General features: G+C 40.1%; 2 protein-coding genes across 7 annotated transcripts in view; one reads left to right on the top strand and one right to left on the bottom strand.

Moving 5' to 3' along the window:
* CLCA2 (chloride channel accessory 2) overlaps window positions 1-4,458 on the bottom strand; it is a 43,701-nt gene extending 39,243 nt beyond the window's left edge. For 3 of the 4 annotated variants that reach the window (XM_025872118.2, XM_073896379.1, XM_025872117.2), the window contains exons 1-3: window positions 3,873-4,458; window positions 2,853-2,990; window positions 139-289 (exon numbers count right to left, since the gene is read on the bottom strand). In XM_025872118.2, coding sequence (XP_025727903.1) covers window positions 139-289; window positions 2,853-2,990; window positions 3,873-4,058 — 475 coding nt within the window. In that variant the 5' untranslated portion in view covers window positions 4,059-4,458. The remainder of the gene's footprint in view (window positions 1-138; window positions 290-2,852; window positions 2,991-3,872) is intronic. The other variant, XM_073896380.1, reaches the window with a different exon arrangement.
* The window catches only part of ODF2L (outer dense fiber of sperm tails 2 like), a 79,022-nt gene that overhangs the window by 11,500 nt on the left and 52,358 nt on the right, over window positions 1-15,164 (top strand). The gene's annotated exons all lie outside the window — the stretch shown is intronic.

The following is a 15,164-nucleotide window of genomic DNA, read 5'->3' on the forward strand; positions in this document are numbered from 1 at the left end:
GGCACGTAGCCTATCTCTCCCCATCCATATGGTAAGTCCTGAGCAGGTTTCAGGTTCTTTGAGTTGCTTTTCAGCAGCAAGCACACAATATTGTAAATAGTACAGCCTGATGTCCGTTTCTGGATTGGTCACACTTACCTCGTGGTCCATAGCCAGCTGTTAAGTCATCATTTACGAGAAAGTTAGATGTGAAATGAATGTATTTTCCCTCTTTTCCACACCCTCTGTATTGTAGTGTGTATGGGTCATCTCCATGGACCCCATACCAGTCAGTCACTATGACATTTGCCTAAATGAGAAGAAATGCTTTATAATACTCTGTATCCCAACTGTGATGTTGGTGACATAAACATATACATCTGTTAAAACACTTTGAACAGTACTCTTTACGATCTGTGCATTTTACTGTATGAATTGTATTCCAATTTAATAACATTTTTTAAAAAGTTATGTCTTGTAAATGGAGTTTAAAACGCATGCACACCTAAATATCAATAAAATTATTTGGCACTTTCGAAAACGTCTATATTTTAAAAGCTTAGCAGCTTTCCATGGAGTTTGATTATTTCCACGTGACCTTCCCATTTTCCAGATTAAAATTTTCTCAGAAGCCCATACTGTAAAATCTGACATTATAAAATATAATAAAAATATTTGAGTAAATGTTAAGGGCAATGAATGTCATTCAGCCTGTTCTGTAAAGTGTCACAGCCTGTTGTGGACAGCTTTCATCAGTACAGGACACTAAGATGTGTTTGTTTTAAGCCTTTTCCTTTCATTCCTGTTATCAACTAGATCAGCAAAACAATCATTAGAATGAAGTTATATTTCATCTTGTACCCTGGCCATTTCAATTATTATTGCTAAAACACAGTAGTTTAAGTCCAAAACCAAAGCAAATATCTATTCAAATAACCATCTAGAGAATGCAATTTTATGTACAACATTGTTTCCTTTATTTTTAGGAAGAAACATGACATGTTGTCTCAGGACTTGCCATTAGAAGTACGTTGTTAACTTTTTTTACATCAACGATCACTATATGTACCATATGTGTACTGTTTTATGTATGTGTGCGTGCACACCCCCAAGTAGAGGAAGGTAGTATTTTCAATTTTATTTTCCAGTATTTCCACAGTCTTTAATTTGTTTTTGCAATGAGCATGAATTATTTTTATAATAATTAACATTAATTTTTAGAAAGATAAGAATCCAAGCCAGGGGTTTTGCAAAGCAGCACCTACAAAAGGGCTCCAGATGTCATGCCCTTGGATAGTTTTCACATGGACAAAACCTCATTCCTGTGTCTGGAAATTTGTCCTGAAGCTAAAAGGAAGGAGTGCTCTGCTGGGGATGGAATACTCAGTGGCTGTTTGGGGTTCCATTCTATTATAGACCCTAGTAATACAGCTCTTACCTACTTTTTCTAACTCTCCCTCCCCTCCCCTGCTTCCTACCTGCATTTGACTGTGGATACACAGGGACAGGAACCACCTTGCTTGTCCATGCCTAGCATGGCCCCTGTAGATAATGATCATTCACTGTTTGCTTAATTGACATTTGAGGCTAAAGGAATCGGTATCCAACAGGTATATAAACAGCACTCAATGATTATTCTTTCCTTTAATCTTTCAGTTCAGTAATATTCTCATTTTTATTTTAATTATTTATTTCTCACTCCTCCATTAGGATCAGGAGTATGACCTGGTTTTGATGCTAGTTGTCTCCAATACTTCTTTGTTTCATGGAGGGTCAAATTGATTAATACCATCTACATAGATGGCTAGAAACGGCATAGCTCAGTGCAAAGAGCAGGGGTTTGGGAAGCAATTAGACATGGATCAAAACTGTTGCTCTGTAGTTTACTAACTGTTTGACTTGGGACAAAATCCTTACTTTATTTGAGCTTCTGTTTCCGAACTTATGGTAATAATTTGTGATCGCAACTAATTTTAAGGTGTGTGAGAACTAAACAATATATGTAGAATGCCTGGTGCTTAGTGGAAGCTTAAAAAAACACTGACTCTCTAGGGGTGCCCAGGTGGCTCAGCCCATTAAACATCTGACTCGATTTCGGCTCAGGTCATGATCTCAGGGTCTGAGATGGAGTCCCCATGTGGAGACTCCAGTCTGCTCCTGCCCCTTCTGCCAGCTGCCCAGATTCTTGTTCACAGTAACTTCAAACAGTCATTTGACAAATGTATTTAACATTTGTTTATAGCATGCAGACATAATCAGGGTTGCTTAACTATGATCTGCAGCTTATAAGAGTTCTTTGAAGGTTAAGTTCTTTTTGGTTGGGAAAGAAAAAGTAGCCACTCCTCCCCTCTCCCCCCTTTCTGCCTTCCTTCTTATCACCATACTCCTCAAAAACAGTGTCCTGGACTTGGGCTCATATGAAATTCTACTAATGTACACTCTGGCGGGAGAAGTCAGTCATATTTTATAGCTTATGTTTCTGTCTGGACATGCATGTCTCCTGCCCCTGACAGGATGGGAAATGAAGGTCGTCATAATTGGAATTGTTCCCTGCACAGCTCATACTTAGTAGGATAAAACCAGCTTTTGGTCCTTAAGCAAACATTTCAGAAAGAACCCTATAAGTTACAAAGGAAAGAGGCCTTCTGAGAGGCTCCTTGGGCAATGGCATTTTGCTTATTTTTTGTTCCATAATTTGTACTCATTTATTATATTACCATGTATCTTGTGAATAACTATCTTCCCAATATTAGTTGTGTGTTAACATCAATGACTTGTTTTTGCTTAAGTTCTCACTTTTAAAGTTTGAACAGAGTGTATCTTGGTTGTTTTTTTCAGAGTTAAGTTCATTTAAGAAAACCCTGAATTCTTACCTTTTCATATAATTCTTGTTTTACTTTGCTGTAATTATTAGCTTTCCATGTGGCAGGTATTAAAATCTTTATATTTCTGAAAAACACTCTTCTCTTGGTAGCATTGAATAGGTAAAAAGAAGCTTCAGTTATCATTTCCTATAACCAAATAAAAGAAGAGCTTATCTTGGCACTAGTAAATCTTTTATGTTTTGGTTTTCTGATTATACTTGAGTAAGTAACAGTAAAGAATAGTGAAAATATTTTAAAGGAGCCCATTTCTTTTAGAGATGGCCTTAGACTTTGGGAAAACTTGGGAGCAAAATAAACCTCAAATGGTTAACTGGAAGGGATTTCAGGACACTAACAGTGAGTCTGGGCTTGCCTATGTAATTTTTCCCAGTTTTGTGAAAGACTTTTAAGCTTTTACCAAACAAATTACTTTCATGTCATTCCTGTGGGTGTGTTCAAGACCACACCTTATAATGAAACTGATTTCTCTAAAGCAATACCAACAGGAGGCTCTTGAGTAATGGAGCTATGATCCTCCTTCACCACATTAAGGTGAAAATAGTCAATTACTTTACAGAACATTCAGATGAAAAGAATTTTCCTCTTCAGCACTCCATCCAGACTCTCTTTCTGTCTGAGAATTCTCAGCCTCAGGATGGAATCCAACAGCTTGATTTTAATAAGCACAATCATGCTTATTCATCAGTCAAACATCTGGTCTTTGTTACCACAATGGGTTATTTTTTTAAGCTGCTACCCCCAAAACAGTCATATTAGGAAAACAAAAAAAGCTAAAAGTAGTAGTAACCAACAAGAACAAATCAGGGAGGGCTAGCTCACTCTGAGCCAAGACTGTGCATAATTAAGTGAACATACTGGCTTGGCCATAATTATAATTTTTGGTGCTTAAAAAAAATGCTGATCTCTTTACTATTCAAATACAGACCAAGCAAAACTGTTAGCTTTTTAAAGAAGGCCACAACTCTGCTCTAATGGGATAATGGTATTGATACCACATTTGTCACTTACCTTAATGTTTGCGATGAGGTTCTGATCTTCGGATACCTGAGGGTTGATTGCAACGAGTAATCCATCGTACCCATTGTCTTGAAGCTGCACTCCAGCTCCCAGGAATAGGAATTCTGGAATTAGGGCCACCAGGAGGGTCACAAACTTCAGGCTGCCAAGGGGACCCACATTGTCCCTATGGGTCATGTTGTAGAGAAGCCTCCAGTTCACTCACACTGGTCTTACTGGGTACATTGCACCAGGTTGTCAATGGGGGAGCTGATACTTTCTTCTTGAACTTGGAAGGTCTTAGATGTTGTGGTGAAGGAGGTGCCTTTTTTATTTTGCAAAACCTGGGTGGATCTCTCTGAGACCTGCCTGTACATGTCCTTTTCCTCTAGGCAACACCACACTTGCCTGTTTTATGACTGAGCTTCCTTTTGAATCATGGTTGGGCAAGAAATTACTCCTTATTCAATATATCTTCTCAGAATGGAGAAAGAAATAAGACAAAAGGAGCTTGAAAGAAGGAGGCCTGGCTGGATGGGCTAAAAATCAGAGAATCTGGATTGTTTAATCCCCTTTCAGCAGAAACACAGAAATCTGTCATGACTCTCCTCTCCTCATCGTTGACAGCCTCCTCCATCAGGCAGCACAGCAACTTTTCTACTGCACTCAAGTCATTTTTTGTTTGCTGTAAGACTCCCTTGTCTGCTTCTTCAGAATATTTGGAAATCCATCCTGCAGCCCTGTCCCTGGGGCCCGTGGGTCAGGTCGTCTGGGCAAGCTCTCAGCTGATGGTGGAGGGGAAGGTCTCAGATGTCCCCCAAGAAGGGCCAAGTGCCAGGAACTTAGATGCCTGGGCAGACCACAGAGGCCTTTCCCTCTGCCCTTGCTGCCTCTTCTCCCTGGACCAGGGGAAAGAATAAATTTTTCTTTCAGCAACTCGCTCCTGAGGGCAAGCTGTGCCTCAGTCTACCTTCCATTTTTCAAGGACCAATCACAGGATCTGGTAGATAGTAGGCATCACAAATATTTGATGAGTGTTGAATAGTACCTGATAACTACCTAATGCTTTAGAGTTTACAAATAATCCCATTTAAATGTCAATTCTCTGATGCAGGCATAACTCTTACTTCTATTTTTCAATGAAGACACCGAGTCTCAGAAAGATTGAAAATTAGCCAACAGGGAAGGAACTAACTCTTATTATGTGATGGGTTTTATCATGCTTATTTTATGCGTGACAAAACCAAGGCTCAGAAAATCTAAGTAACTTGTTCAAGGTTGTATGAGCCTTGTCATAGTGCTAGAATGAGACCCACTGGCTCCCAATTCCACTGTTTTTCACAATATCATATTGTCTCACATTCTTGGGGAACTGGAAATAAAGTGAGCTTTATTATAAATATAGAGCTGCAACATTGAGGGACAGTGATGGAAATTTTTCTCTTGCTGTCCCTCTGCTTGGAACCTCTTCTCTGACTGCTTTTCACTTGCTTTTCCTTCAAATTCCAGTTTTTGCCTGGCAGCCTGAGCTGAGCTCCTTAACTAGGTCAAATCCCCTCTTTCATGCTTTCATAGCATCAGATACCTCTCCTTTGCAGTGTGATCATGGTTGCGGTGTCACGTTCATTTTGTGTGGTTGGTTTTCTGCTTCCTGTGAAGGGTATATGAGAGGAGGGACCCTACCCTGTCTGTTTTTATCACTGCCTCCTTAGCACCCAGCTCAGGAGACTCTCAATAAATATTTGTTGAATGAATGAATGAGTGAATGAATGGAGTGAGGGGAAGGAAGTAAAAGCTAGATTACAGAAGAGCCCTGGATTATAGTGTGAAAATGCTCCCCCCAACTTCATTTTTTTTTAAGATTTTATTTATCATTTGAGAGAGTGAGCGAGAGAGAGCACAAGCAGGGGAAGGAGCAGAGGCAGAGGGAGAAGCAGGCTCCCCGCTGAGCAAGGAGCCCAGACATGGGGCCCCATCCCAGGATCCCGGGATCACCACCTGAGCAGAAAGCAGATGCTTAACCGACTGAGCCACCCAGGCACCTTGCTCTCCACAACTTTAAAAGTATCTCTTCTAGAAGGTATCTGTTCTGTTCTGAAGCAGTTTTCTTCTTGCTCTGTCTTGTCAGAAGGCCCTGGGGTGTAGGTGCTCCCCCTGGGTGTGAGGAGAATGGAATGCTTCTGGTAACAATGTGGCTGCCACAGGTGACCACTCGGCAGCTCAGAGGTCAGCTTCACTGTCTTGTCTCTCCGGGCTGATTCCCAGCCGTGGGCGTTTTCCCCCTTTCTCTCACTGCGACAGAGTGGAAGCCCAGAGGTGTGGTGACGCTGAAGGCTCTGCCTATCACTGTGATTCACTGAGCAGAACAATGAACTTTATTTTCAACTTTTCTTGGCAGTTTATTTTCTTATGCCAGTCCCTTGTGCTTTTCAGAAAGACATTATTGACATCAGTAAAACCATATGCTCAAAAATGAAATCCGTAAGCCGTACTGAGAGTAGCTTTCCACCAACAATCAGAGAAGAGTTTCTTCTTGCCACCATGCACACTCGTGGGAGTTGTTCTCTGGCTGAGGGGCTGTTGAGGGCTGGCATCCAGCCCTCTCTCCACTTGCTCTTAACAATAGTTACAATGGCTCCCGTAGCATGTGGAGTGGAATGTTAGCTAAGGACTGCGTTGCAGCTTTAGAAAGAGCAGCTACATATGAAAAATCTTGTCCAGTTTCACCTGAACAAGTGCACTCAGGTTTTGCTCCTCCTGGGCTGAGGGTCCAGATATGTCCATTCTTGTCTACCTGCTTTTTGCGTCCTTGATTTTAGAATCCAATCCCCCAGGTTGGCCACTTGACTGGCATCCACTTTCATCGTCTGTCCTGACAGGATTCTGGTCACTGACCCATTTTCTGACCATGTCTGTGGTGTCACAATCACTCCGAGAGCCTTTTCTCCCACTTCTGTTTTGCTCTCAGCAACCAGGCCTGGGGCCAGGCCAACTAACGATTTCTTCTTTCTGCCTTCTGCTTTGACCCGGCTGACCCTACAGGAGACCAAAGTAAAAAGCTCTTAAAAACTGACTTGGCTAAGTGCCTTAAAAGTCATTCCTGAGGGGAGTGTCCACTTCTGATAAAGTGTGACTTTGTCAACAACAACAACAAAACCCCACAATTTATCCTTTCATTCAAAAAATATTCACTGCTCATGTCTGTAGATTTTATGATTTCTGAAAAATGAAATACACCCAAAGAGAAGAAAAATGGGAATACAATGATCAGGCATTTATTTAAAGTTATAGAAATTCTAGGAATCTGCTCTGCTTTTATCTGCTTTCAAGAAATAAGAGTTATTCCATTTCAGTAACTGAAGAATCTAAAGCACATCTTTGTTCATTGTCTGAGTTTACAGTTCTTCCTGGCCCCAGAAGACCTCTCTGTTTTCATGGAGTCTGCAGGCAGAGACTCACAAAGTGAGTATCAGAGAAGTCAAGAGATCTGACATCATGAAGAGTCCGGGGAAGTTTTGAATTATTTCTTCTCAGGCTTTTGTTCGACTCCTTAGCAATCCCATTTAGAACAGGAAAGTTCATGATGCGGCAGGACTACAAAACTATGGGACCACTTTTGTTTTGCAACATTTAGGAAATAAATCAAAATGGAAGTGAGACAAATTGCAAAGAGTAAAAATTTGAATGAAACACAGTTTTCCAAGGACTCAGATGGCACATTTCATGCCTCCCTTATCCCATTTTCTTCAAACTTATATTCATTTTCAAGGCAAATGAGTGAAGTGGATGGTCCAGATAGAGTCCAGGAAGTTATTGGTGTTTTGTTGAGTCACCACCATATCAGAGCTTGCAGCTCTTACACTTCTAGTTGTTTTAATTCTCCCGATGCAGTCTTTAACCCCTAGACTTTTGCTATTAAGCCCCCTCCTCATCCTCACTGTGCCAAGAACTCTACAGATGACTTCGTGCATGGAAAAAAAAAAAACCCCTCTAAGATTTGCCAAAATGAATGAAAACAAGAACTACTTTTAATGATAACCTAATAAAGAACATGGGAGAAAGGGTATAGAATATTTCTCATTTGCAAAACAGGCATAAAATTGTGTCCTATAAGATACTTTTATATCTATTATGTACCAGATAGTATATAACGTCATGTGGATGTAAGATATTATCATTATTATTATCATTATGCTCTAGGGAAGAACAAAAAGAGAAAGGAGACGTGTAGTGGAAATTTTTTTCAAGAGGTGAAAAATAACCAGGGAGATTCAGAGAACAATAAATGAAAGTAGAAGCACAAAGATTACATAGTTCTTTCCTAGTCTCCCATTCTGTTTTCTCTCTGCTCTGATTCTGTCCATCTGTGAAGCTCTAAAGGCTCTGCCAGATTGCCTTGTTGCCCCCAGTCCCAGTAAGGGGCAGCAGGTCTTTCAGTCTTCCTCTTCTTGTGCTGTTTCTCATACTCCCTTTCACCCCGCAAGCCCTGCAAAGAACAGGAGCAACTCCCACCAGTTGAAAGACCTGGCATTTGGAGGGTTAGGGCTCCCCCTTCTGTTCTCAGGGGGCAGGTACCTGGGGCTCTGAATCTCCAGACAAAACTCTCAGCAAACAGAATTGACCTGTACAGACCTCCCTCCCAGAGTACACCAAAAGTTATTTAGAGTAGTACTTTTCAAACTTTAATGTACCTAAGGATCACCCATTCAAATTCAATTCCAACTCTGTGGGTCAAGGTGAGGCCAACATTCTGCATGTGTACCAAGCTCCCAGGTGATGCTGAGGCTGCTGGTCCTTGGTCCACACTTGGAGTGGTCTCCTGGGGAATATACAGGGATTTACTTTGGGATTTCCGCTCTTGCACGACAAAGACACAGTCTTTGTAGTCTTTACAGATATTTTTTACCTTCTTATGGGAAAGGCCTCTGCTTTCCTCAGATCTCAGGAGAAAAGCATTGCATTAATTATGCATTTTTATGGGGACACCATTGTTTAAATATTCTTTGTAAAGAAACAGCTACAGAGTTCAGAGTTAAAATTTAAAAACCAACAGCACAGGTATGTAGGTTTTAGATTCTTGAAAGTCACAATTACCTTTCTATGATTAGAGCCCCTGCCTTAAATTTAATCTATTTTCTTATTGATCATTATGTGAGCCATGGTAAGATTATTTTAATGACCTCCAAAATGTAGCCTCAAACAAGTAATTGCCAAGGATGGACCTTATTTAAACAGGGCATCACTTCCTTAACTTTTATTTCTTTTTTCAATCACGTTATTCATTCAAAAATAAAATGGTATCAAATACACCTCAATAACGCTGTTAAAAACATAAAATCATGTTTCTACTAGATGCCTGGCACCATTCTAAGCACTGGATATGTGTGAACAAAATGGAGTTTACGTTCTGTCCTAATGGAGTTTGTATTCGAGAAAAGGGAGAGAGACAGCAGGCAAACATAATGGGATATCTAGTGAAAGTGTTATAGAAAATAAGAAATCAGGTAAAGGGGAGGAAACAATAAAAGGGTGGAAATTGAGGTCTGTTATTTTGTATCAGGTGGTGGGGAAGGCCTCAGAGGTAAGATTATCAGGAGTGGGGAAGTAAACATGCAAACATCTGAGAGAGAAATGGTTCAGGCAGAGAGAAGGGCAACTGGGAAGCCCCTGAGGCTGGGGGGTGCCTGAAGTGAGAGATGCCGTGGACACGTCCCTGGGTGAGGGTCTGTGGCGTGGAGGCCGTGTCCAGTGCACAGACCACATAGGCTGGCAGCTCATGGAAAAGCCTGGAGTTTATCTGTGAAATGGGAAGTCAGTGGTGGATGTGGAAGAGTGACACTATCTGACTCTCGAATTTCCTTTCTGTGAGGAGGCCGGGGTGGAAGCGGGGGCCAGGGAGGGGGTTATTGCTGAACAAAGGTGAGGCAGTGGAGTGGACAGAGCTCAGGTAACACTCTTGGTTGTCTTCTATTAGCCTTCCTTCAGCTTTCTAGCAGTTTCCTTTCTCCTCTCCTTTGAATATTTTCTGCTGTTAAGGTGAAATAAAAACCCCTTCAGCTTGTAAGCTTATTAAGAGAGGACTCAAGGAAAATTTTGCCTGCCCAGAAATGCAGAGCATAATGCTGACTGACAGCAGAAGAATTAAATGAGAAGCAGTGACATGAATATAATCTGAGATTATCTGTGGTCAAATGACATGAAAATAGAGTCCAAGTTTATAACATAAGGCTGTGGTTCTTGATGCTTTGTCCACAGGTGCTCCATAAATGGTAGCTACCATTATTATGAGTTTAGTTATAAGTTGTTGTCAGTTGGGGCCCCCTTGTTCCTCAGAGACCTCCATACAGTTGGTTTTTATCGATGTCAGTTCCGTGACCTGTGGAAGACAAGTCCCCCTCCTAGATTTCCGCAACTACCTGCACACTAGACTCCTTAAAATTCCCGTTTCCTAGTTCCACATGGGCGGCTCCCATGCTTTGTTGTATTGTTCCGAATACACTGTTATGAGTTTTCCAAAGAAACAAGTACGTATCTTGTTTGTGAGTAATTAGACTTTATTGAAGAGTTCACAGGTGGAACTAGAGAAGGATTTATGTCACCGAAAAATAAAACAAAACATTTCCCAATCACTGAAAGCATCAGCCTTCTTGAAAGAATTTTCCACAAATGTGGAGCGTGCTTGGCCCCCCAGTTGCCTCAGTGTCTTTCTATCCCAAGGGATCTCTCCTTTCTCTCTTTTCCTTACTTTCAACAGTGAAGCAGCAACCAACTAACTACCACCAACAAAATCCCTGCCTGGCCCCATATACAGCCAGTGCCCTGCTCCTCAGAGTCTTCAACACCGCACAGAAACCAGGCAGCATGGGAGGATTAGAAGGGCTCCCCTTCAACCTCAGACATTATAAAGTGTTCTCCCCAGGAGGGATTCTGGCCAATAGGGGTTTTTAAAGACTCTTCTTAGTCACTCATCTTCCAAGTCACTTAGTCACTCATCTTCCCAGTCACTCATCTTCCCATGTCTCACTTCCCAGCTTCAAAAGCCACTTCAGCTCATTTCTATTTCTTCTCCTCTAAATGGGAAGTTAAAATATTTATTCTTTTACCATTCTTTTTCTTGTGGCATGTCATTTCTATTCCCTAAAGTCATTATTTTCCGTTTAATTCGCTGGGCATAGCTAAGGTCTTAGAGTTCTTCCCGTATCCTACAATGCCTAGCACCCTACTTTGATCCCAGTTTTCTTGACTAACCTGCATATTTGTATCAAGAGTTTTGGCTGTGGCTTGCTTGATACTCCCAATAAATGCTCTGCTTAAACTGAGACCATCTTTGGGGCGCCTGGGTGGCTCAGTCGTTAAGCGTCTGCCTTCGGCTCGGGTCAATGATCCCAGAGTCCTGGGATCGAGCCCCGCATTGGGCTCCCCGCTCCGCGGGAAGCCTGCTTCTCCCTCTCCCACTCCCCCTGCTTGTGTTCCCTCTCTCTCTCTGTGTCTCTCTGTCAAAGAAATAAAAAAAAAAAAAAAAAAAAACTGAGACCATCTTTGATCTCCTTTCTTTTTCCTTATTACTTATTACTTAGACTTTTTGTCTCCCCCATTTGAGTACTTTCTCTCCTGTCTTTTTCTATTCTTCTCCAAAAAGAATGGGGAGCAACTTTTAAAAAGAGATTAGAACGGTATATGTCTTTTACTACATAGCTGTTTTTATTTTTTTTCTCTATTAGAAAGTAATTTTTTTTGAGTAGGGTCTCTTTAGAGTCACATAAATAGGATAAAGGAAAAATCAATCAATTCTTTAATATAATGCCATAATTGGTTACTAAAAATACAATCATCTTAAAAACTAAAAATGTACAATGGATGATACATTTTAGCTAAGATCAGATGTTCATAGTATAAAAGTATGAAGAGTATTTTAAAAGCAATGGTTATAAGCAAGTGACAAATTTTTTAAAAGAAATTTTTGGGAAGCATTTTATCTTTTTCAAAGAAGAATAAAAGAATGAATTTTTTAGTGTCATAATTCATCCTAAATGTCATTATATCATATACATGTTTTATCTCCACATGGATGAGTTATCATAATATAAATTATAGCAATGAGTCACACACCGTAAATTATTTACTGAGCAGGGGATAAAGCCAAAAGAGTAAAATTCCAGAGTCTAAGAATACAATTTTCTGCCACTTCTGTTTTCAATTATATAAATCTTTATTGGCATTCACCTTTAATCTTGTATTATAATAATTATGTATAAGCAGCGATTAAATGGTTAAGTTTTGGCTTTGACCTTAGACTAACAGGACTGCCATCCTAGCTCTGCCTTTTACCGACTGTGTGGCCTTAGGTATGTTATTCAGTATCTCCATGTCTCACTTTCGGCATTTGTAAAATTGGTGTAAAATTTAACTAGTACATGTGGTGACTACAACTCTGTTTAGGTCACAGTGAGAGTTTAATAAATATTAATCCAGGTGAATTTATGGCCTTCCTTCGGTGTGTGCGGCACCTGCTTAGGCACTGTTGGTTGCCTAGCTAGTGGCTTGCCTCCTTCTCTTTCTTGCTGGCAGAACCCATCTTCTGTGAGAGAGGTCAAACATATCTGATGCTCATTTTTCCAAGCCTCCCTCATATTGGGGCACGACTCTGACCTGACTCAAGCCAGTAACTTAAGGATTAGTCTGGAGGGAGGTGGAGGAGTTGGAGATGGTGGTGTTGAGATTGTTTTTAGATAATAATTTCCTTCCTGGGAAAAAAAAAGGGGGGGGGAATTACCTAGGAAAATTCCACCCCTCTTTCCTAGAAGAGTGCCAGGAGGTATTTTTTCTCTAGCTCCTTTAGGTGTAGGGTTAGGTTGTGTATTTCAGACCTTTCTTGTTTCTTGAGAAAGGCTTGTATTGCTATATACTTTCCTCTCAGGACTGCCTTTGCTGTATCCCAAAGATTTTGAACAGTTGTGTTTTCCTTTTCATTGGTTTCCATGAATTTTTTAAATTCTTCTTTAATTTCCTGGTTGACCCATTCATTCTTTAGTAGGATGCTCTTTAGCCTCCATGTATTGTGTTCTTTCCAACTTTCCTCTTGTGATTGAGTTCTAGTTTCAAAACACTGTGGTCTGAAAATATGCAAGGAATAATCCCAGTCTTTTGGTACCGGTGGAGACCTGATTTGTGACCTAGGATGTGATCTATTCTGGAGAAAGTTCTATGGGCACTAGAGAAGAATGTGTGTTCTGTTGCTTTGGGATGGAATGTTCTGAATATGTCTGTGAAGTCCATTTGGTCCAGTATGTCGTTTAAAGTCTTTATTTCCTTGTTGATCTTTTGCTTTGATGATCTGTCCATTTCAGTCAGGGGGTGTTAGTCCCCCACTATTATTTGTATTGTTGTCAATGTGTTTCTTTGCTTTTGTTATTAATTGCCTTATATAATGGCTGCTCTCATGTTAGGGGCATAGATATTTACAGTTGTTAGATCTTCTTGTTGGATAGACCCTTTAAGTAGGATACAGTGTCCTTCCTCATCTCTTATTACAGTCTTTGTTTTAAAATCTAATTTGTCTGATGTAAGGATTGCCACCCCAGCTTTCTTTTGGTGTCCATTAGCATGGTAAATGGTTTTCCACCCCCTCACTTTCAATCTGGGGGTGTCTTTGGGTCTAAAATGAGTCTCTTGCCGACAGCATATCGATGGGTCTTGTTTTTTAATCCATTCTGATAGCCTGTGTCTTTTGATTGGGGCATTTAGCCCATTGACATTCAGGGTAACTATTGAAAGATAGGAATTTAGTGCCATTGTATTGCCTGTAAGGTAACTGTTACTGTATATTGTCTGTGTTCCTTTCTGGTCTATGCTGCCTTTAGGCTCTCTCTTTGCTTAGAGGACCCCTTTCAATATTTCTTGTAGGGCTGGTTTCATATTTGCAAATTCCTTTAGTTTTTGTTTGTCCTGGAAGCTTTTTATCTCTCCTTCTATTTTCAATGATAGCCTAGCTGGATATAGTATTCTTGGCTGCATATTGTTCTCGTTTAGTGCTCTGAAGATATCATGCCAGTCCTTTCTGGCCTGCCAGGTCTCTGTGGATAGGTCTGTTGCCATTCTAATGTTTCTACCATTGTAGGTTACCTATCTCTTCTCCCGAGCTGCTTTCAGGATTTTCTCTTTGTCTCTGAGACTCGTAAGTTTTACTATTAGATGTCAGGGTGTTGACCTATTTTTATTGATTTTGAGAGAGATTCCCTGTGCCTCCTGGATTTTGATGCCTGTTTCCTTCCCCACATTAGGGAAGTTCTCTGCTATAATTTGCTCCAATATATCTTCTGCCCCTCTCTCTCTTTCTTCTTCTTCTGGGATCCCAATTATTCTAATGTTGTTTCGTCTTATTGTATCGCTTATCTCTCGAATTCTGCCCTCGTGATCCTGTAGTTGTTTATCTCTCTTTTTCTCAGCTGCTTTATTTTCCATCATTTGTTCTTCTATGTCACTGATTCTCTCTTCTGCCTCATTTATCCTAGCAGTTAGTGCCCCCATTTTTGATTGCACCTCATTAATAGCCTTTTTGATTTCGATTTGGTTAAATTTTAGTTCTTTTATTTCTCCAGGAAGGGTTTCTCTAATCACTTCCATGCTTTTTTCAAGCCCAGCTAGTATCTTTAAAATCATGATTCTGAACTCTAGGTCTGACATCGTACTAATGTCCGTATTGAGTAGGTCCCTGGCAGATGGTACTACCTCTTGTTCTTTTTGCTGAGGTGATTTTTTTCATCTTGTCATTTTGTCCAGAGGAGAATAGATGAATGAGAGAACAAAATGCTAAGAGGTTAACAACGTCCCCAGCAAATATACTCTAAACAAATCAGAAAAGACCTGAAACCAGGGGAAAAGAAAGGGAAAGAAAGAAAAAAGAAAGAGAAAAAAAAAAAGAAAAAGATAAAAACAAAAAAAACAGACTACGATAAAATATGATCAGACTAGTGCATAGATCAGTGCCACACACTAGATTTTGGTCTGTTAGAAGAAAGTGCCTCCTAAAATTTTAAAGAAAGAAAGACTTATATATGTACAAAATAAGGGTTGATACAATGAAGGGATGAAAGATGACTGTAAAGATGAAAATTATAAAAGATTTTATAAAAGGAATTGATAAGATAAGAAGTTGTTTGAAAAAAGAAAGATGATTTAAAAAAAAGAAAAAAAAAGGAAGAGAATGTGATCTGGCAGGAGACTAGAACAAAGCCATACACTAGTGATTTAGGGTATATTTTGATCTGGTAGAAGAAACTGTATCTCAAAATTTTAAAGAGAGAA

This window comes from Callorhinus ursinus, unplaced genomic scaffold (genome assembly GCF_003265705.2).
Source record: "Callorhinus ursinus isolate GAN/ISIS: 27379988/994484 unplaced genomic scaffold, GSC_fseal_2.0 scaffold9, whole genome shotgun sequence".
Taxonomy (NCBI): domain Eukaryota; kingdom Metazoa; phylum Chordata; class Mammalia; order Carnivora; family Otariidae; genus Callorhinus; species Callorhinus ursinus.